The sequence below is a fragment of the Myotis yumanensis genome, unplaced genomic scaffold, assembly GCF_028538775.1.
Source record: "Myotis yumanensis isolate MYYU_CA2020_CCGP unplaced genomic scaffold, mMyoYum1.0.hap1 SCAF_5, whole genome shotgun sequence".
Classification (NCBI taxonomy): Eukaryota; Metazoa; Chordata; class Mammalia; order Chiroptera; family Vespertilionidae; genus Myotis; species Myotis yumanensis.
This window is the reverse complement of record NW_027223756.1, coordinates 54914780-54934366: the sequence shown is the minus strand read 5'-3', so window position 1 is coordinate 54934366 and position 19587 is coordinate 54914780. Positions and strand designations below refer to the sequence as shown.

The following is a 19587-nucleotide window of genomic DNA, read 5'->3' as shown; positions in this document are numbered from 1 at the left end:
ATGTAGACAGTCATATAACAACAGGCACTGGTCTGCCTTTGCCCCATTTTACAGGATGGAAGGACAAATTCCGCATCTGCCCTGGGCAAGAAGAAAATGCTCAGCCTGGGGGTGTGAGTACCTGGGAGTCCTGGTTCCTACCACATTGTCCTCCCCCTGCTGTGAAGGCCCTGCAGGCAGCAGCATTTTACTGGGGACACGTGTCAGGAGCTCTCTCTGCCCGGCCTTGGTACAAAGCATGCCTAGCCCGTCCCCAGGATCCTGCAGAGGTGCCCGGGCCTCCGCACTGCAGAGTGCTGGTCCCAGTCCACAACACGCAGCTCTGAGAGGCATCCGTAGCACTGGAAGCGTCTGCCGCCTCGTCCTTAAAGAGGAAACACAAGAAAACTCACGCAGGGCCTAACTGTCCATTTGATTTTGAAAAATAGCAAAAGTTTTCTGACTCCCGATTTCCTAAAACTCAGGAGCCCACATGGTCTCTCCCTTCTCCCTACACTGCAGTAGCTGCTGTTGCATAGGAATTCATCAAACTCAGAGGTGAAATCTCCCTAGAGCCACATCTCACCTGAACGTTGCTTTGTCTCACAGGCCATCCAGCTGAGCCGGGACGGGCAGTACCTGCTCACAGGAGGAGACAACGGTGTGGTCAAGGTCTGGCAGGTGTCTGACCTCAAGCAGCTCTTTGCCTACCCAGGCTGCGATGCTGGGATCCGGGCCATGGCCCTGTCTTACGACCAGAGGTAACACTGCAGTCAGGTCTGCTGATGGTGGCTTAAAAGCAGCCGCGGGAATTTAAGTGGGCTGGGCTGTGGAGGTCACCTGAGCAATGAAGAGAGCCAATGAATAGTGGGGTTTCCTTTCTGATGGCACAACCCCGTGGACAAAGGCTGACTGCTCCATGAGTAGACAAGACATAAGTAACACAGGCTCCGGTTACATCTCAGTTAAGCCTTGTTGTGTTTCTTAAAGTACCTTTAATGCAAAATGCCTGGGTCTCTGTTCATGAGAATTCCTACACGCTCCCAAGTGGTAAATTTGGGGGTGATAATTTTTATCTGGTTTCCTATTGCCTCTTAATAGATAGTCACTCATTTTAGTTCCTAATTGTTTTTGTGTGGCAACATTTTCCCTGAAAGCCGCCTTTTGGCATACACATCAGTGGCCTTAGGTCCATTCACAGTGTTACACTAGTACCACTGCCACCGCTCCACTATGTTTAGTGAACTTTTCGACTCTCACACATCTCCGTGTGGACTGAGCTTTCTGTGGAGATCTAGTGCCCTTGTCTCTCCTCAGGTTTTGACTTGAAGCCAGTTTGTTTCTTCATTACTGTTTGCAGGGAGTGTCTTTTTCCATCCTTTCACTCTCAGCCTGTTTGTCACTGGGCCTAAAGTGAGTCCCTTATAGACAGCACATATTTGATCATGTTTAGCTGAGCTTGTGTAGCGACATGTTAGTTCCTGATTTTGCTGTGAAGTGGTAGGGAGGATACTGAATAGGACCTCCGCGTCCTGGCTCAACCAGACCGTCCAGAGGAGCTCACCCCTGCGCAGGGACAGGAGAGCAGTGTCCCCGCCCCACACACACACACCTGCAGCAGTCACCTCAGGAAGTCACTGTGTTCTGAGGACTGGGCCCTGCTCAGAGCATGATGGACATGACTCTCCTTCGGAGCAGAGCCCACATCCGGCCACACGGCTCCTTCATTGATTCTCTACCTGTCAGCAGCATCGCTGTCCCTGCCTGTGTGCACCCCTCCACCAGCAATGACTGTGGGACTGGGATTCTTTCCTTCGACTGCGATACCCAATGTGGACGCCAGGCCTGCTCAGGTGTCTGTGGCGCATCCTGCCCGGACTAGCTGTGTTTTCTGTAAAAGGGAAGCCGTGGCTCCTCGTAGAATGGCAGGCGGCACTCAGAGCTTACTCAGGGCTGCATTTTAGTCATTAAGACACATACCTTTGTTGGCACACACTGTAGCTCTGACATTTACCTTGTAGATTTGGGGAGGGCAGCTCTTTCTTTCGTAGCAGAGACCTTGGAAAGGAATGTGTGTGTGAACCCCTCCTCCTCTCTGCTTCTCCCAGGTGCATCATTGCTGGCATGGCCTCAGGAAGCATCGTTCTCTTCTACAATGACTTTAACCGGTGGCATCATGAGTACCAGACCCGCTACTGATGGGACAGCACACGCCAGCCTTGCTCCTAGCCCAGGAGAGGACGTGCCCTGGGGCCTCCTTCCCTTAGGAATAGCGAACACATCTGAATGTAATCTAAATTTGCTCAAAGAAGCAAAATATTTTTTAAAGTTAATTGCTATTTTTGTAGACTTTGCTTGACTTTTGGGGGGGAGGTATATAGCAAAGCAGAAAACTGGCTGCTGGGTTCTGTAGTTTAAAATAAATCTATATTTTTAGTCATAATGAGAAGTCTATTTTCACCAATTATGGAAAATACACATTGGAGTGAGTAAACCCACTTATTCTAGCTATATTATGAAAAAACATTTCCCATTTATCTGTGATCTTGAGAAATCTATGATTTTAACAATAAGGAAATGGGTTATAATATTGGGATAGGGGAATTTTATGCTGTACTTTTGGTCATTTTTCCAAACAATTGTGCTTCTTATGAGCTGAACTTTCTGGGATTTAAATAGTAATGTTTAAATTATGCTACATGTAATTTAAAACATCTCAATGAGTTATTTCTATCAATATTCTTCTCCAAGCATGTTATAGACCTAGAAAATTATGGTTTGGGGGAAGCTATTTTATTGTGTGGTTAACATGAAAGGAGCTAATGTTATAGCAAGGGTGAACTATTTGCAATGTTTTCCTGACTTGCCGTTTTCATGGCACACCAAAATGAAATGATGGGAATGTTCTTGGGCTCACAACTTTTTCTTTAAGTTGCAAGTACCAAAGGCCCCCCCTGAGGTGTGACTGTGCCCAGCACTGAGGCCAAGCCCCACGGGCTCCCCCACCCCCACCGGGTCTGAGGACAGAGGCTGCCAGGTGCTGGATTGAGTAACACCCGTTTTACCTTCTCTTTGTTATTGAACTATCTTCATCTTCCTTTTGATCAGCAATTTATACTAAGAAACAATGTTATTTTGGTGTTGTATAATTCTACTTTTCTAGTAGATTGCTGTGTGGAATTCTGTGAAAAATATTTGAGAAAAGGTCTGTATTGCATAAATAAACTCTTTGTATGTTGTGAACTTTGACATCCCATCTCTGTTTCTTTTGCAACTTACCTTCTCTGCACGCTCTGCTCTTCTCTGCAAGCCAGGACTTGGAACAGCTCAATTTGACAGGGAAATTAAATGCCACTGTTTACTAAGTTGTTGGAAATATCTTTTCACTCCTAATTTTAAGACATTGATAAAACAATTATTTATCCCAAAAAATGTCTGTTTCAGTCACAGATTCTGAACAACAACCGATAAGAGAGAGACTCTTTTGAATAAAACCTTCTGTGGCCAGACAGCTCCCAAATGAGAACACTAATCTCCACTCACCGTGGACCAAAGAGGGAGCTTTGTGTCTTGTTTCATTTAAAATCCACGTTGCTTCTTAAGCCGCTAAAGGAAACAGTAGCTGGTAAAATGTGAAGGGGAAGGGAAAGTACACCTTAGAATCGCTGAAATGCCCACATTACTGTAAATTAGCCAGCATCCTCCTTGGGACTAATCTGAGATCTCAGACTTTGGAAACTTCAGGGAAAATGGTGGAAGAAAATTAGGAATACCTAAGTCACGTGCCGGGCATACGATACTTCAGCTCTCCCGTAAGACAGCCCTAAAGCAAAGTTAACAATAAAGCAACTTCCTCTTGAAGCCTCAGAAGAAAACTGGTGCCTCTACTGCCTTCAGATGGCTTTTAAAAATTAGAACTATGAGAAGTAACTGAATTTACAGTTAAGTGTAGTTGGTGTCAGACAAGGGCTTCTGAATGATAGAATCGGTGTAGTACTGTTTACTCAACATTCATTTATCCAATTTAATTCCCTTTAAAAAACATTATTTTAAATAAATATAAACTAGTTAAGGGGGGAATCAATGTTGGCGTAGTTTGTGATTAAACTGGACGAACTACGGAACAGGCGGGAAGTGGGGCAGGCTCACTACGTGGACGCAGTTGGAAGTTCGGCGCGTCAGTGACACAGATTCACGGCTGGTTTCAAAGCGGGTTGCCTCAAGAAATTAGGATTTCCCTCCCTGACCATGTTGACTCTTTCTGAAATGTCACCAACCAAGTCCCCGAGGCCCTGTGATGTAAGGAATACCACGAGGTCTCGGGGGGACGCGCGAGGGCTGGGAGACCGGAGATGAGAATCGGGCGAGCGCACGATACAAATGGGACAGACCGCTCTTGAATGAGCAGCTCAGACCACAGCACAGCAGCCCTCCAGGAACAAAGGTTCTCACACGTTAACTCCACAGAGAGGAGCCACTGTGACCCTGAAATAACGTCACACGTCAGCTGTATTCCTTAGCATGCGGGGCAAGATCCAAAGTATCCGCGTGGGAACCATAAGAAGCTCAGTGTAGGTCATGCGGTCAGAACTTACAACCCAGAGCTGCCCTTTTCCATTCAGCCCCAAGAGCAGAGCGCACATACTTGGTGCCCAGGGTTCTCCCACCTCCCTGTCGGAGGGCTGGGGAGATGGCAGAGATCGCGGGGGTCAAGTTCACGAGGTGGCCAGGGAATCCGGCATGCAGCCAGACCACACATCCACTCAGCACCCTTTTCAGCAAATACAGTTGCGTTCAAACAGCAGATGATATAACTGACCTACCAAAATAGGATCTGAGGGGAGAGCATTTCACTAGGTGTCTTCAATACCTTCTTACTGGCTGTGATTTCAAGAGCTCCTGGCCACACAATTGCGGACCTACCTGGTTTGGTCCTCCTCTGCGTCAGCCCTGCCCCAGTCTCCAGTCCTGCCAGGGAACGCAGAGGCCCAGGGGAAGGTCCCTCTGCAGCCAGAAGCAGGGTCTGCACAGCTGGAAGGACCTTCCACTGAGCGGAGAAGCCTCGCAGGTTCCGGCGTGTGTCCCAGGTCACGGAGGAGCAACCGGCCGGCCCGTAGCCTCACGTCACCACGCGTCATCACATTGGGCCCAAGCACACTCACAAACAGAGAGGAGGGGGACAGGACTTAAATCCCGAGATCTGCATAACCCGCGTGACGTCGGCACAGGCCAGGGCCTCTCCTGGGCTGTTCCTGCTCCCCAGAGGACGGGGTGTTTCCTCCTTCCCCCAGGAGAGCAACCAGCCTCGCTTCCTTCCCTCCTTCCTCAGCTTCCCTCCTCCCTCGTGGCATGCAGTGTGATGTTAACCCCGTGGCATGGCAAGTGAGTGCAGGGGAAGCTGGGAAGTCTCACACTGTCCTAACTTATAAAGGAAGGAAAGGACCATACGTAGCAAGTCAATAAAACAACAAATAAAAAAGATTCCATTTCCTCTCAGATGAGTAGGAGAAACCTCTCTGGGATTTTCTTAGATGTGGAAAGTGTGGTCCATGATGCATTTCTCGGGTTCCCCGGAGTCATAAGATCACTATTTAAAAAGCTCAAGGCCACTCACTATCAATGACACTGACACATCACCGCCAGCCCTGGCTGCTGTGAACCAGAAATGCAGATTGCTCACACCAGGGGACATCACATTTTTCTCTCTAATGAAACCCGGGGTGGCTTGGCCTCTGGGCAAGCTATCTTCCCGAGACAGCCAGGCGCTCGGCGCGGGAAGGCGGCCATTACAAGTGTGCCTGTGAATTCTGAGACCTCCGCAGTCATATGCCAGAAACATGAATTATTTTTCTCTCTCGGGTTCAGGAATATTTTTCTTTGCCAAACCCAAGAGTTGGGGGCAGCTGGGAAGGCTTGTGATTTCCCCAGACCTGGCAGGAAGCAGCTGGCTGCTTTGCAGCTCTGGGCTTGGATCAGTGGGAAGACATTCTCCAGGCCTGCCTCCAGGCTCAGCACAGACAGGTGCCCCGTCCTCACAGCTCGCCCAACCCCACCGCAGGCCTCTGGTGCCCAGCTCCGCTCCAAATGAAAGGGCTTATGTTGGGGAGGGCATGTCGGTTAAAAGTGCTTATTACTGTGCCAAATAAACCCTTTCTTCCCCTCACCATTCAATGGTGGTAACTCCTCCCCACAGTTACTACCTGAGTTCAAGGCTGCAGGTTTTATCATCAGGCAGCCCTTTCAAACGCCCTGGGCAAGATCCTCCAAAGGGGCACACATCGGCCTCCCTCTAAGACAGCGGTTCTCAACCTGTGGGTCGTGACCCCTTTGGCGGTCGAATGACCCTTTCACAGGGGTCGCCTAAGACCATCCTGCATATCAGATATTTACATTACGATTCATAACAGTAGCAACATTACAGTTATGAAGTAGCAACAAAAAGAATTTTATGGTTGGGTCACAACATGAGGAACTGTATTTAAAGGGCCAGAAGGTTGAGAACCACTGAGGAGGAACAGCCCAGCTGTGAGATGAGCTGCCCTGGGAGCCGAGAGCCCGTCCCAACTCCCATGCCTGCGGGCTTCCTGACCCTGGGCGTTGCTGCATCTAGTGAACCGGGATGTGAGCCACTCTCTCGGGGCTGCAGTGTGGCTCAGAGACAGGATGAGAGCTTCCGTGGTGGTGATTATTTAGCATCTAGCCCAGGGGTGGGCAAACTTTTTGACTCGAGGGCCACAATGGGTTCTTAAACTGGACCGGAGGGCCGGAACAAAAGCATGGATGGAGTGTTTGTGTGAACTAATATAAATTCAAAGTAAACATCATTACATAAAAGGGTACGGTCTTTTTTTTTTTTTTAGTTTTATTCATTTCAAACGGGCCGGATCTGGCCCGCGGGCCGTAGTTTGCCCACGGCTGATCTAGGCATTTCCAAGAACTAGAGAGTCACTCCTTTACAACGTAGCTAAGTCTGTCCCTGGGCTGCACTGGGATTAGACTCATCCTCCAACTGTGCACTCACTCCTGGCCCCTCATGCTCCTGCCTCCCAACCTCGGGCCACTACCCCGAGCAACCGAGAGAAGACTGCACCCCTGCTACAGAGCAGGTCTCATAGCCAAAGACACCAAGCAGGTGTGCCCCAGTTTTCCTAACTGACACCCATCCTCAGCTGCCAGGGCTCCAGCCCTCACCACGCGGGCCGCCCTAGACCTGCACTGCACACCTCAAGGGCCCAGAGCAGAACTCCACACCGAAGGGGACTGGGCCAATACTGCCCACATCTGCACATACTTCTCATGGTGCGGTTTACGATGATGCTGACCGTTAAACAGCTCTGTCAGCACCTAGTGCAACACCGATCCTGCAGTTCTCCACGCCCAGGACGTTCCCAGGCGGAGTTGCCCTCGGAGGCATCGGGCGGTTCTGTAATCGCACACAGGACTCACACTTGGGTCTCACACCCAGGTCTGCACCAGTGTTCCCAGCTGCTGATGTCACTGACCATCAGTTCACCCGTTAAAGCGATGGGGAAGCATTCCTTCTGCATCACCATTCACATAAGATGCCGAAAAACAAAGCGAGTAAGAACAGAGACAAGGGCTGCGGCCTCTGCACTGTCCGGTGGCCACAGGTGGCTCCCAGGACTGGAAGGTGCCTAAGCCACAGAGATGTGCTGTCACTGTCAATACACACCGACTTCAAAGACTTAGTACCAAAAAACGTAACCTATCCCAGTGGTTTCTCGCACTGATTACATGTTGGAATCACACTTTGGACATATTTAGATGTACTGCTTTAAAAAAAATACACTCTGCCATTCATTTCACCTGTTCCTCTTTACTCTTGTTTTTTAATCGGGTACCAGAAAAGGATAAATGATGTGGCTTCTGTTATATTTCTATGGGACCGCAGCTGCTCCAGAAATCTTTCTCTGAGACAACATGGTCGGTCAGCAGTCTTTCTTCTGAGATGGTTCATCTGCTCTGAACTGTCTCTGTGATCTCCTAACTCACATACCACAGTCTTACCCGTGAAAATATTCTGGGCAAGTTTTGCCAAATGCTTTTAATCCACATATTTCCAGATCTCCGCAACCGTTAGGAAAGAGACACACACTCCCTGACTCTTGGCCGGGCTGCTGAGCCTGGCTGGTGGTTTGGCAGGTCAGCGCTTCCCTTTTCCTACCCCTGGTCAAGGGTCAATTTCGTTAGGCGCTGATCACCTGCTCAGGTAAAGGAATGAACATAAAGCAGGCATGTGCCAGCTCACTGTGCAGGCGTGGAGGAGCCCAGCACTAAACTTGCATTCTGTTTCCTAAATGCATGGGCGAGCGGCCAGTGTGCCTGTGGCGGCAGAGCCATTACTGAGGATCGTTATTCAGATGGCCACTCACACCCAGGCTTTGATTTGCATCTGGATGACAGGGACCGCCGAACGGGACAGGCCTTGGCATTGGCAGGACTTAACACAGCTTCATGGCTGCCTCCCGCCCATCCTATGACCTGGGTTATATCACCTAGGTTCTTGGGCTGCTCTGTCCACACCACACTCTGCTCTAGGTGTTGGTGGGATAAAGATGATTCCATAAGACCTGCCAGGCCAAGCTACGCCCCTGCCACACCTGGCTCATGCTCCTTCCTTTCCCTGGGCCTTCCCAACCCCCATCACGTTCCTGGCCTCTTGAGTGTGGCACAGAGGGCGGGAGCATGTGCCAGAAAGACGGTGCTCCCCCCTGCCACCAGTGACTGGCAGTGCCCTGGCCACTTAAGTCTTCTGCAAATGTCTTTGGACATCACAGCTGAAGGGCCGGGGTCAGGCTCCAGGGTCAGATCAGCGCCAGAGGCCTCGTCCCATCACTGTTTTCATTTCCTGCTCCTCCCTTTATGTTACGTTTTCCCCTCCATTAACAAACGTATTTTAATGGACACTGCGGAGAGAGATGAGCAGTATATTCTAGAGCCATCCATCACAGCTTTTTGGAAACCACCCTCCTCCTGCTTTAATAGAAGCCGGTACCTGCTGCCGCTGCGGGCCAGGAAGCCCGTCTGTGCTTCGCAACCAGCCTCTCCATCCAGGGGCAGCGCCAGCCCGAAATGAGTCAGTGCACGATCATCTCATCCTTCAGCAATCGGAACAAGAGATCCGGAGCCGACCTAGATGGCTTCGAGGCCTGAGTTGTACAGCCTTGAGCACTGGGGGCAGGTGCAGGGCCGTGACCTGAGCTACAGGCGAGCAGACATTACAGAGGGAAAAGCAAGAGCCGAAATGCACCAGAAGCAGAGACAGGAGACCGCACAATCTGAGAGTGAATGAGTGAGAGAGAGAGAGAGGAGAGACACCTGTCCTGGCCCCCCATTTCCATGAAGCCTCACCTTCCTGCCGGCCCTCTGCAGGCTCCGCAGTGGTCATGCCAGTGACCCCCGGCTAGCCTTGAGCTTCGGCTGCATGAGCTTCTGCACCTGTAAGAAATCAGCTCTGACCAAAACACACCTGCCTCCCCGAGCACCATCCCTCGACCCCCCGCATGGCCCCGAGGCTTCATGAAAGCAGACACTGGCACCTGCTGAAACCCGGGCCTCTGACCACACGTCCTTTGAGAAATGACGACACAGAAACCTCTGCCCACCCCAAGTTTTTCTCAGTAAGGAAGAGTTTATTGCAGGAAGGAGGCGAAAGTCTAACAATGCGAAGGAACTACAGGGCCCACCAGGTTAGAAGAGAAGCAGGTAAAGCAAATACACGACTTATGTACAATTATTAAAAAGAGCAGGTGGTGGAAAACGAGGAAAAACTGCCAGCAGCCTTCCAGGAGGTTAGTAAGAGAGGGGTCTGCGGGCACCCCCGCCCGGTCCTGCCTGCGCCCTGGGCCGGCAGCTGTCCGGGCTCCGGAGGGGTCGCAGGTGACGAGAGGAGGCCGGGCCACTCAGGACGCCCGGGTTGTCCCGCTCCTGGTGCGGAGCCCGTGATGCCGCGTGCGCCAGGCCTTTCATTCTAAAGCCCGAGGCCAACTTTATTAGCGTTTTCAAGTCATACGAGGGAAGAGTGGTGGGGAAACACACATGTCCAGGGAAGAAAGGCACCTCCCCGGGGTCTGTGTACAAATAAATACCCAGTGTTGTCTTCCGCGAGCCCAGCCCCGCGCTGCGTGGAGGCGCCTGGCGGCCTCTGCGTGGGGCCTGTCCCATGGCCCTGTCCTCCCGCTGAGTCTCGGCGGAAAGCCAGTCCTCCGCCGGCAGCAGGGAAGGCTCCGGCACCTCCCAGGTCCCCACCCGGGACAAACGCGCCCCAAGTTCTCGGTAAGAAAGGGGCGCTCGGAGTTACTCTGAGCTCCTTAAATAAGGGAGAGGTCTTGGCTCATCTAAAGTGTTTCTATAAAAATGCATTAAATGCTGGAAAAAAGTTGCACATTCTGGTGACGCTGTAAAACGTCCATTGAACTGAAATGCAGGTCATTTAAAACAAGCCGCTCCGAACAGGTCGCCACCGCCGGCGCTGCCTCTGCCGCCCCAGGCACCGAGGGCAGAGCCGGCGGGAGCCAGGCAGCGGCCCGCAGAGGAAGGTGCAGGGGTCAGTCCCGGTGGCGGCGCCAGGTCCCTGCGCGCTCCCAGCCGGGGGTCGGGGAGCAGGGGCGCGGGGGAGATTCCGGGGCGCCAGGGGGCTCCTGGGCGGAGGGAGGAACTGGAGAGGCGAGCTCCGTGCCGGACCGGCCGCCGTCCTGACCGTGTTTGCTGCAGAAGATCTGGCCCTCCTTATCTAGAGCCGTGTTCTGCGGAGAGACCAGCGGGACAGCGCGTTAGCCTGCAGGCCAGGGCGCGGCGACCACGACAGCGCACGACGAGCATGCAGGGCTCAGGGACAGAGGAGGAGAAATAACCGCAGGCCTCTCCTAGCAGAAGCCTGCGCACCAAGCTGGCTCGGGGCCCCTCCCCTGCGGCTCACTGGGTGCCCCTGCGGCTCACTGGGAGTCCCTGTGGCTCACTGGGTGTCCCTGCGCCCTGCCTGTTGGCTGTGGGGACTCTTCTAGCTCCGAGCTGCACCAGAATTCTGAGTGTTTCTTCCCCGGGCCCAGACCTGGAGCCCAAAGGAATCTGGTCCCATAAGCAGACCCTAGGAGAAGGTTAGGGCTTTGACCATGAGCCTTTCTCCAGAAAGCTCTCCATCACAGGTGGAAATACAAATAAGTAATCCCCTTACACCTCGAGTGGCTGCTTACGCCACGGAAGGCCTGAGGACAGATGCCGCCATAGCACCTGTTTCAGATCCTCCACATCCCTCACCTGCTCTGCTTTACCTCCTCGCACCCCGACATTCCTAATCTGCTCAAGAGACAGCCACAAACGGTAATAAATCGCCTTGCTTTCTGGCCCTACCCTGGGCGGGGAGACTTTCCCTCCTCTGACTCATTTTGAGGATTTCTTGTTTGTCCAGCGAGACCTAGGCAGCTCTCAGGCAACTAGCTAAAAGGCAGGGCCATCAGAAGGCGTTTTGTAACCTAACTACCTCGGGAGGAGGGGGAATGTACCCCCGATTCCTTCAGCACTCTGACTGAAATTATAAAGAGGCCTGGAGAAATCCGAATCATCAAGGGGCTTGCTAAGAGAGAGGGCCCCTGGCTGCCCTCCGGCCCTCGGTGTCAGCGGTCCATGGGCCCTTCCGAGCTCAGGCGGAGCATCGGTAATTTCCAAGGACAATGTCAGTGACCGAGCAGAGGTGACTGTGGAAAAGCCAAACCAGATACTTAGTGTCGCCCTTCCACAAGCTTCCGGCCCCCAGCCGCCCTTTGCAAGAACACGGACCACGCGAGAGGCAGCCTTCAGTTTTTTCTACCCCAGAATTTCTGCCGGTAGAAGAAACCACCAGCCATCCCGTTATTTCTCCTCTTCTCTTCCTGTGGAGAACGTGTGCAGTGGGACAGAGCATCGCAGGCAGTTAGTACATACCATGGCCTTGGACCTAGTCAGAGGGAGCAAAGGCAGGCGGCGGGGAGGCAGGAGAGGGGGAGAGAAGCAGGGACAGAAACTAGACTTACTTTAAACAGAAGCAACACGATTGAAACAGTTTTGTCTGTCTTAAATTAAGCCCAAATCATTCCCAGAGTACCCGGGAAGGAAGCATAATCCCCCTGAGCCGAAAGCACTCTGTTTGCATTCATGGCTCCTCAAATTCCATGGGAACCAGGTTTCTTGTCGTTCCCTTTTCGGCCACAAGGTGGCGTCCTCTGATCCCCCAGGCTGGGAGGAGCCCAATGGGACAAATAGCCCCCCCTGGGCAAATGCACTGTCCTTTCCTCTGGCTAAGGACCAGCTGGAGAAATGCAAGTGCAATCCAAACCAGCAGGCCTGTCTTAAACCAAAACCTACCCAGTAGAATTCTCTTCTCTTATCCCAAAGGCTAGCTGATGCTACATTGTCTTGCTGATAAAAATGCCTTCTCTGGGAAAGTAGTTGGAGAAAGAGAACAAAGACCTTCACAAAGGTACCCATCTTATGCTGTCACTCACAAAAAAAAAAAAAAAAAAAAAAATGCTTTTTCACAGAAGTGGAAAAAAACACATTTATCAAGAGAACTCCTAGAGCCCTCCTATGCACTCGCCAGCTGTTGTCTGCGAAGGAAGGCAGTGTGGCAGGCTGGGGAAGCTTCCCAAGGGGGTGCTCGGCTGGCCAAGAGGGTGGCAGCAGGCACAGGAGACCTGCACCGAGAAGCAGCTGAGAGCTGGCCGCTGGCGTCAGAAGTCTGAGAAATGCATGCAGATTTGGGGGGGCCGAGCGCGAGAGCTGCTCTGTGAAGCACAGCGTGGCGAATACCAGATTTCTGCTTCGGGAGTCCCCACAGTCTCAGCTGGGTAGAGAGTGGAACTCAGAAGTGTGTCTCAAACTGTCAAATCAAACTGTCAAATGAAACGCAGACAACAGCATCAACTGTACTTTCTTTCACTGTTATTTACCATTCCTACCCTTTCATTTCTCCCAGGAGCCTCAGGCACCAACGTTCTGTTTTGTTTTGGTTGGGGTTTTTTTTGGGGGGGGGCGCTTTAGGGGTGACAGTGGGTAGTAAGGCTCTGCCTATAGGTTACACAACAGTTAGCTGGGGGCCCCACCTCCAACATGTATGCACTGTTCCCACTGCTGTCTGCATCGGCAGGAACCATATCAGCCTCACATACTCCAGTTATGGAGAACATATAAATACCAGGGAGATTAATTTGTGATTCTTTTTAATATGAGAAACATTGAAAACTGTTCCCAAGGGCAGGACACACACGGACACACAGGATAACGACACGGAAGCCTTGCAAGCTGCCCCCACACAACGGTGCCCCCGGTCAGGTCCTCAGTTGGGTGAGGAGGAGCATGACGTCACCCCTGCTTTTGGGGACAAGCCAAACTTCACAGGCCGGCTCTCTGGCCGTGGGGAATTGGTACCTCCAGAGACAAGCTCTACTGATTCCCCCTGTAGGTGCGGAATGGGACAGTGTCACTCAGCAGCTCCTCAGAGCTAACAGCCCGCAGAGTTGTGTAGGGAACCCGGGGTTAGACAGAGCCCTGCCAACATGCTCCGAGTGACAACGGGATACACGTGTGAGCACACAACGTTCACAGTCACCAATGGAGTTACAGGTAATAGCAGGTTGTTCATTCGTAGAAACACCCAGTTAAAGCTCAGAAGTTTAAAATTTGACTGGGGAACTCCATCAACACATGGAGAAATGGGTTCTGTCCGAGGGGGTCTCAACGGCATCATCCAGAACCAAGCCTGTGCTGGAGCCTGAGGCAGGAGGGGGGGGGGGGCACTGGAGCCTCAGCAGGCCACAGGCCTCCGGCCAGCGATGCCCACGTGGGCCCTGAGTCGGCTCTCCCAGGCCCTGGGCCCAGCTCTGCAAAGGCCCTTCCTCCAGGGGACCAGGCAGCTGTATTAATGTACAGTTACTAGATCTTGATTCTAACTAATCACTCTTCTTAAGGCTCTTCATTACGCGTCTAGTGCACCAATTTATAATGTTTTTCTAAATTTTCCCAGAAGTTGCCTAACTTTGGGGCATGTGGCAGGCTGCACACTCCTTATCTCGTCCACCATCAGGGAATCACTGAGAATGTGCTCCTGCTGTTGGCTCAGTCAAGGAGGTTCTCTTGGCGTTCTCTCTTCCTCTGTCTCTCTCCCTCTCTCTCTTCCTCTCTCTCTCTTCCTCTCTCTCTCACCCCCACACACACCCATATCTCCCTCTTCCCCCCTTCTCTTCTATCTCACCTTCGCACCTCCCCCTCCCCCAGCCCATTTTCTTTGTCTCTATTTCCCTTAAACCCCAAGGGCCCTTCTTATGCTGTTCCTCTATGGCTCACGGCTACTACCCCTGTGACTTTCTAAATAAACTTTCTATTAAATTTGGGGGGGGGGGGGGGGGAAGATGGTTCTTTTCAAAGTGTGTAAGCTGTCATTCTGTGACAACGCCGCCTTTCTCAGGCTTTCTGCGAGCACGGCTGAAATGCCAGGAAAACCACAACTCAAGAGGCCTTCCCAGATTTTGGCACAGAACGCTCCAAAGTCCTGAAACGTGTCAAAAGATCCTGTTTGCAGGCTTTGTCTGGGGGAGGGGTGGGAGGGGGGAGCAAGCTTTCCAGCAGGGAGAGCTGAGGGGGTGCAGGGACAGACAGAGGGCTGCCAAGTGCACGCAGCCTCCCCCGGGGACGGAGGAGGGACAGACCAGCGAGGCCAAGAAGGTGGTGGATACTCAGCAGCTGTATTTCATCTTCACCGGGGAGGGGAGGCATGTGCTCTCACCCAACTCCTATCGGGATGTCCTTAGGTTCCTCAACTACAGTGCCCCAGGAGAATAAGCGACTGGTTTCCTTCCAGTTGGTCAGGAAGCAAGCAAACCTTCCCAGAAGGGGCGGGGCCTGTCCTGCCCTGAGGAGGATGGAGCTGGGAGGCGGCCAGCAGGAGCCACCAGGCCGCCAGGTGGCTGTAGGTGCTGAGAGACCCAAGGCTGTCAGGAGTGGCCTAGATGTTAACAACCTGGGCACCCGTTTCCTAGAAGGTCTGATGGTGAGGACACCCCAGCTGAGTCTCTGGCTCTGGGGGGTATGGGAGGGGCCACCCCTCCTTGCTTCCCGAGCCTGTGAGGGGTGTGGGCAGATGGAGCGCCCAGGCCCAGACGCTGGGGCTGCTCAGAGCTGGCTGCGTGGTCCCCCTTTGCCAAGGGCTGGGGTCTGACAGCGTGGCTGGGGGTGCTGAACACAATTCCGGCAGCTTTGTCTGTTCTGCCCTTATTTCCCTTTCGCTGAACTTACGTAAACTGGTTGTGTTTGTGGATTTCGGTAAACTGCCTGGAAAACACTCTGGAAGAAGGAAGGCCTGAAAAAATATGGCGATTGTTGTTCCAGACTTCTCCTAACATTCTATCCTAAAAAAACCAATTTCTCTACAGTGTTCGGTACTTTTAAAAGCCACAAAAGACCGATTTCTAAAAATGGCATTTGTTTAACTTGGGCTGTTTCTTATCCTAAACCTCGAAGAATAATTCGCACCTCCAGTCAACTGTTTTGGAAGCCTCGGGCAGGCAGGGGGTTCCTTCCTGGTGCTATAAACCTAGCAGAGGGGAAAGCAGCAGCCACCGCCCCGAGGGCACTGGGCCCAGACAGGCAGGAGTGCCTGGGCCTGGACCCGTGGCCTGGCCTCGCTGGTGTCTGCGCAATTCCCCACCCTGTGCACCTCCCGTGCCAAGCCCATCTCGCAGTGAGAAGAGGACATGGAAGGCACCAGCTTCCATGTGCGGGAAGCTCTTTAGCTATTTACTTCCCAAGCGTCAGGGTTGGCGGAGAGTCAGGCCAGACACGGCACTCCCCAGGCAGAGCCGGGCCACTTACCATGATCACGGAGACCCCGGTGGTGGTGCTGTTCTGTTTGGGGAGCGCGTTATTAAAGTGCTGTTTTAGTTTACCTGTCACTTCAGCCTGCATATTATTCTCCTGGGAGGCGTCATCCTACAGAAAGGAATGGAAGACAGTGGTTTGGATTTTCAGGGCTCCCTTGTCTATTCCTTAACAGGCAGGCACACACCACCCACCACCACCATCTCTTCTGAATGGGCGATCTTAGCCACGAGGTCAGGGGAACCACGACCTATGAACAATGACCCTGTTACTCTGCAGCTCTGGGCCCTCAGAGAGACCTACACCACTCACCCGGCTCCTGAGGTCCTGGCGGAGTTAATTACCCTCACACTCTGGGAGCCTCCCGAGCGAGGGGGCGCCGACTCCCAGGGTCACTGTTCACAGGACCGTGTTTGTCCTAAACCCACAGGCACCACCTAAGTCCAAAGAACTCTAGTCAACAGGACACACCCCTCACCAGCCAGGCTCTGGGAAGGACTGTGCCTCACTCCCCACACACGTCGGGGCTCCTGTGGCCATGGCCATGGAGACAGAGGGATCAGGGTCTGAAACATGCTCATCTCTGGCCAAATCCTGAAAACCCTCAGCCCTAAGAGCCACAGAAGGCAAAGCCGAAAGGCTCCTTAGAGGACAGCCCAGCCAACCCCTTCCTTCTGCAGTGCCTGGAGCTGAGGCGGAGAAAGCGACAGTGGCTTGCCCGGGCCACGCACAGAGCAGGATCGAACACTGGAGGATCCTGGTGCCAACTGCTCCAGAGAAGCCCTCCAAGGAGAGAACAGGCATCTACCTGCCGCGGAAGTGGGTGCAGAGATTCGCCTGTGCAAGAGCCGTGGCGAGAAAGCACGCCGTCAGCCACGGGACGCACAGGTGAGGCCCCCCTCCCCGGGAATGTGGGTACCTACCGACACCCAGGGGTGGCTCAGGATTTGTCCCGCAGTACACCGCGCTTCGACGTTGACCTGAAGCATCTGGCTGATTAATTCCTGGAAAGAAATGAAGAAGACAACAGAGGTGACCAAAGGGCGACAATTCCAGCGTAAATACAGAAATCGGAGTTTGCACCAAGTACTTCAAGGAACAGCCAGCACACTGCTCAGACATTTGAGCTGAAAAGCTATTATTGCCTCCACTCCCAGCGCCCGCCAGGCAGGTCCGCAGGCACAGCCGCCTCACGCGGGCAGCGTGAGAGGAAAGGCTCTCCTGGGCCCACCTTACACCCAGATGTTCTCCCGGAAGAGCTCTGGTCATTGCCACCCTCCCACAATGCAACACCGCGCTGCTGTTCCTTCTGGCAATTCAGTCTGGCTCACGAGTCCACCCCCATGTTCTGATGGTGCGCAGTGCGTATTTCTTGAATAAATGAACAAATGTGTAGGACTTAAAGGAGCAAAGGAGGATGGCGGACGCCCGCTGGGAGGAGAGCCAGGCCAGCTTCCAGAACCTGGTTAACCGTGTCCGAGACGATACTATGGAATGAACTTGAGAAGAAGTGTGGTTCAAAGTCAAAAACAGACCTGGAGCTAGTTTTTTAAATATATTTTTTATTAATTTCAGAGAGGAAGGGAGAGATAGAAACATCAATGATGAGAATGAAGAGAGAGGAAGAGAGAGAGGGAGAGGGAGTGGAAGAGGGAGAGGGGGAGGGGGAGAGAGAGAGAGAGAGAGAGACATCAATGATGAGAATGAAGAGAGAAGGAGAGAAAGAGAGAAACATCAATGATGAGAATGGAGAGGGGGGGAGAGAGAAGAGAGAAATATCTATATAGGAGAGAGATATAAATCGTCTGCCTCCTACAAGCCCCAAATGGGCTGAGGACCCTTGGACATGACGAGCCCACAGACAGGCCTGGAGCGTACCTTTGCGGAGTCTGTGATGTTATCCCAGTAGGGGGCTGGGAACTCGAGCTTCCCAGCCAGGATCTGGTCGAAGAGGTCTTCCTGAAGATTGTTCTCGCTGTTGGCAAAAAGGAAACGGAAGCAGAGCCAACGTCACCACAGAGTTTCCAACAAAACACTCACGGGAAGGGTGGGGAGAGGAGTCCGGCCTCGGGCTTGGGCATTTCCCATCTCCACTGCATGTCCCCTCAGACGTGAACAGTGAGCTTGAGAACACTTCCAAAGGCCTGGGGGAGGGGAGGGGAGGGGAGGGGAGGGGAGAGGAGAGGAGAGAGAGAGGAGAGGGAGGGGAGGAGAGAGAGAGGAGAGGGAGGGGAGGGGAGGGGAGGGGAGGGGAGGGGAGGGGAGGGGAGGGGAGGGGAGGAGAGGAGAGGGAGAGAGAGAGATGCGAGGAGAGGAGGGGAGGGGAGGGGAGGAGAGGAGAGGAGAGGTAGGAAGGAGAAAAGGGGGAGAGAGAGATGCGAGACCCACAAAGACTCAAGAAAGGTGCGGAGTGGGCACAGCTCAGCTTGGGGAGATGAAGGAGGCTTGGAGATGGTGGTGGTGGTGGTGGTTGCACAAAACTTTGGAAATGTGCTTCATGCCACGGACCTATATACTTAAAACAGTTAAAATGATCCACTTTGTTATGTATATTTTGCCACAATAAAAAAGACAAGTAAGCCCTAGCTGGTTGGCTCAGTGGATAGAGCGTCAGCCTGCGGACTGAAGGGTCCCAGGTTCGATTCCGGTCAAGGGCACATGCCCGGGTTACAGGCTCCATCCCCAGTAGAGGATATGCAGGAGGCAGCCAATCAATGATTCTCTCTCATCACTGATGTTTCTATCTCTCTCTGCCTCTCCCTTCCTCACTGAAATCAAAAAAACAACACAAAAACAGGAAAACATGGGACCCACGAATCATATAAATCCTCATTCCAGGAACAAGAGGCACCTCAGCGTCTGCCTCACTTCATGGCTCATAGCCGTCAGAGTGGAAAAGCAGTGATGCTGAGCCAGATCTCCTTGCCCTTCCTCTTTCCCCTTTTCCAACCCAACAGCCAAAGATGAGTGAAGCGGCCAACACGTGAAAGAGTCATCCAGAGGTCAGAGTCGGGGTTGAACAGTCAGGACATAATTGGCTCCCCATGGGAGCCTGACGTTCAGGTAAGCTCAGTCCGGAAGGAAGAGCCCCTGGAGGACGTCAACGAGAACTGCACAGGTTGAAACAGCTCTCCTCACAGCGTCCCCACCTGTGCCTCACGGTCACCTTAACAGTGCACTGGCTGGTGCCTAACGAATACATGATGACTTGTGACAGAAGGTGTCGGGGAAAATGCAGCAAGCAGATGCCTCCCCCCGCCCCCCCCACCCAGGAACCTGCTTCTGCACAGCCACAGAGCCCCTCGCCTAATGGGCTCATCCATGGCCAGAGTGAGAACAACGTCCTTGCCTTCCAGGGTCATTACCAGGCCCCAGTAGAAAACTCAGCATGGACTGTCGGAGCCAAGATCGCAACCCGGAAGTGGAGTCCAGTCCACCTGGCAGGTGTCCAGCATTTCTTAGATTCCCAACACGACGCCGCAGCCTGGTGCTCAGGGTGCTCACAGGCCCGGCCGCCAGCCCTGCCAGAGCGGGCAGGGACAGTGTGGTGTCCTCAGAAATAGGCAGTTTAGGACAGTCCCCAGAGTCAGACTCCGGGGCAGTGAGATGATGTGGCTATTTCATTCTTGTTCTATGAAAAAGAGTAGCGCCTTTGAGATGTGCAAATATCCATGACATCTACCCAAGCCCAGTTCAATGCACAGCTGCTGGCCACGGAGTCTGGGTCAATAGACACACTGA

At 52.9% G+C, this 19587-nt stretch overlaps 2 protein-coding genes across 10 annotated transcripts in view; one reads left to right on the top strand and one right to left on the bottom strand.

The window, feature by feature from the left end:
- Positions 1-3222, top strand: part of LRBA (LPS responsive beige-like anchor protein) — a 554804-nt gene extending 551582 nt beyond the window's left edge. For all 4 annotated transcript variants that reach the window (XM_070415300.1, XM_070415301.1, XM_070415299.1 and 1 more), the window contains 2 exons: positions 589-740; positions 2088-3222. In XM_070415300.1, the coding sequence (XP_070271401.1) occupies positions 589-740; positions 2088-2178 (243 nt within the window). In that variant the 3' untranslated portion in view covers positions 2179-3222. The remainder of the gene's footprint in view (positions 1-588; positions 741-2087) is intronic.
- A 6389-nt stretch (positions 3223-9611) lies between these two features.
- DCLK2 (doublecortin like kinase 2) overlaps positions 9612-19587 on the bottom strand; it is a 137561-nt gene continuing 127585 nt past the window's right edge. For 4 of the 6 annotated variants that reach the window (XM_070415293.1, XM_070415294.1, XM_070415295.1 and 1 more), the window contains 4 exons: positions 17725-17821; positions 16770-16850; positions 15841-15957; positions 9612-10745 (listed from right to left, as the gene is read on the bottom strand). In XM_070415293.1, the coding sequence (XP_070271394.1) occupies positions 10548-10745; positions 15841-15957; positions 16770-16850; positions 17725-17821 (493 nt within the window). In that variant the 3' untranslated portion in view covers positions 9612-10547. Of the gene's footprint in view, positions 10746-12783; positions 12867-15840; positions 15958-16769; positions 16851-17724; positions 17822-19587 lie in introns of all 6 variants that reach the window. The other 2 variants (XR_011471549.1, XR_011471550.1) reach the window with 1 other exon arrangement.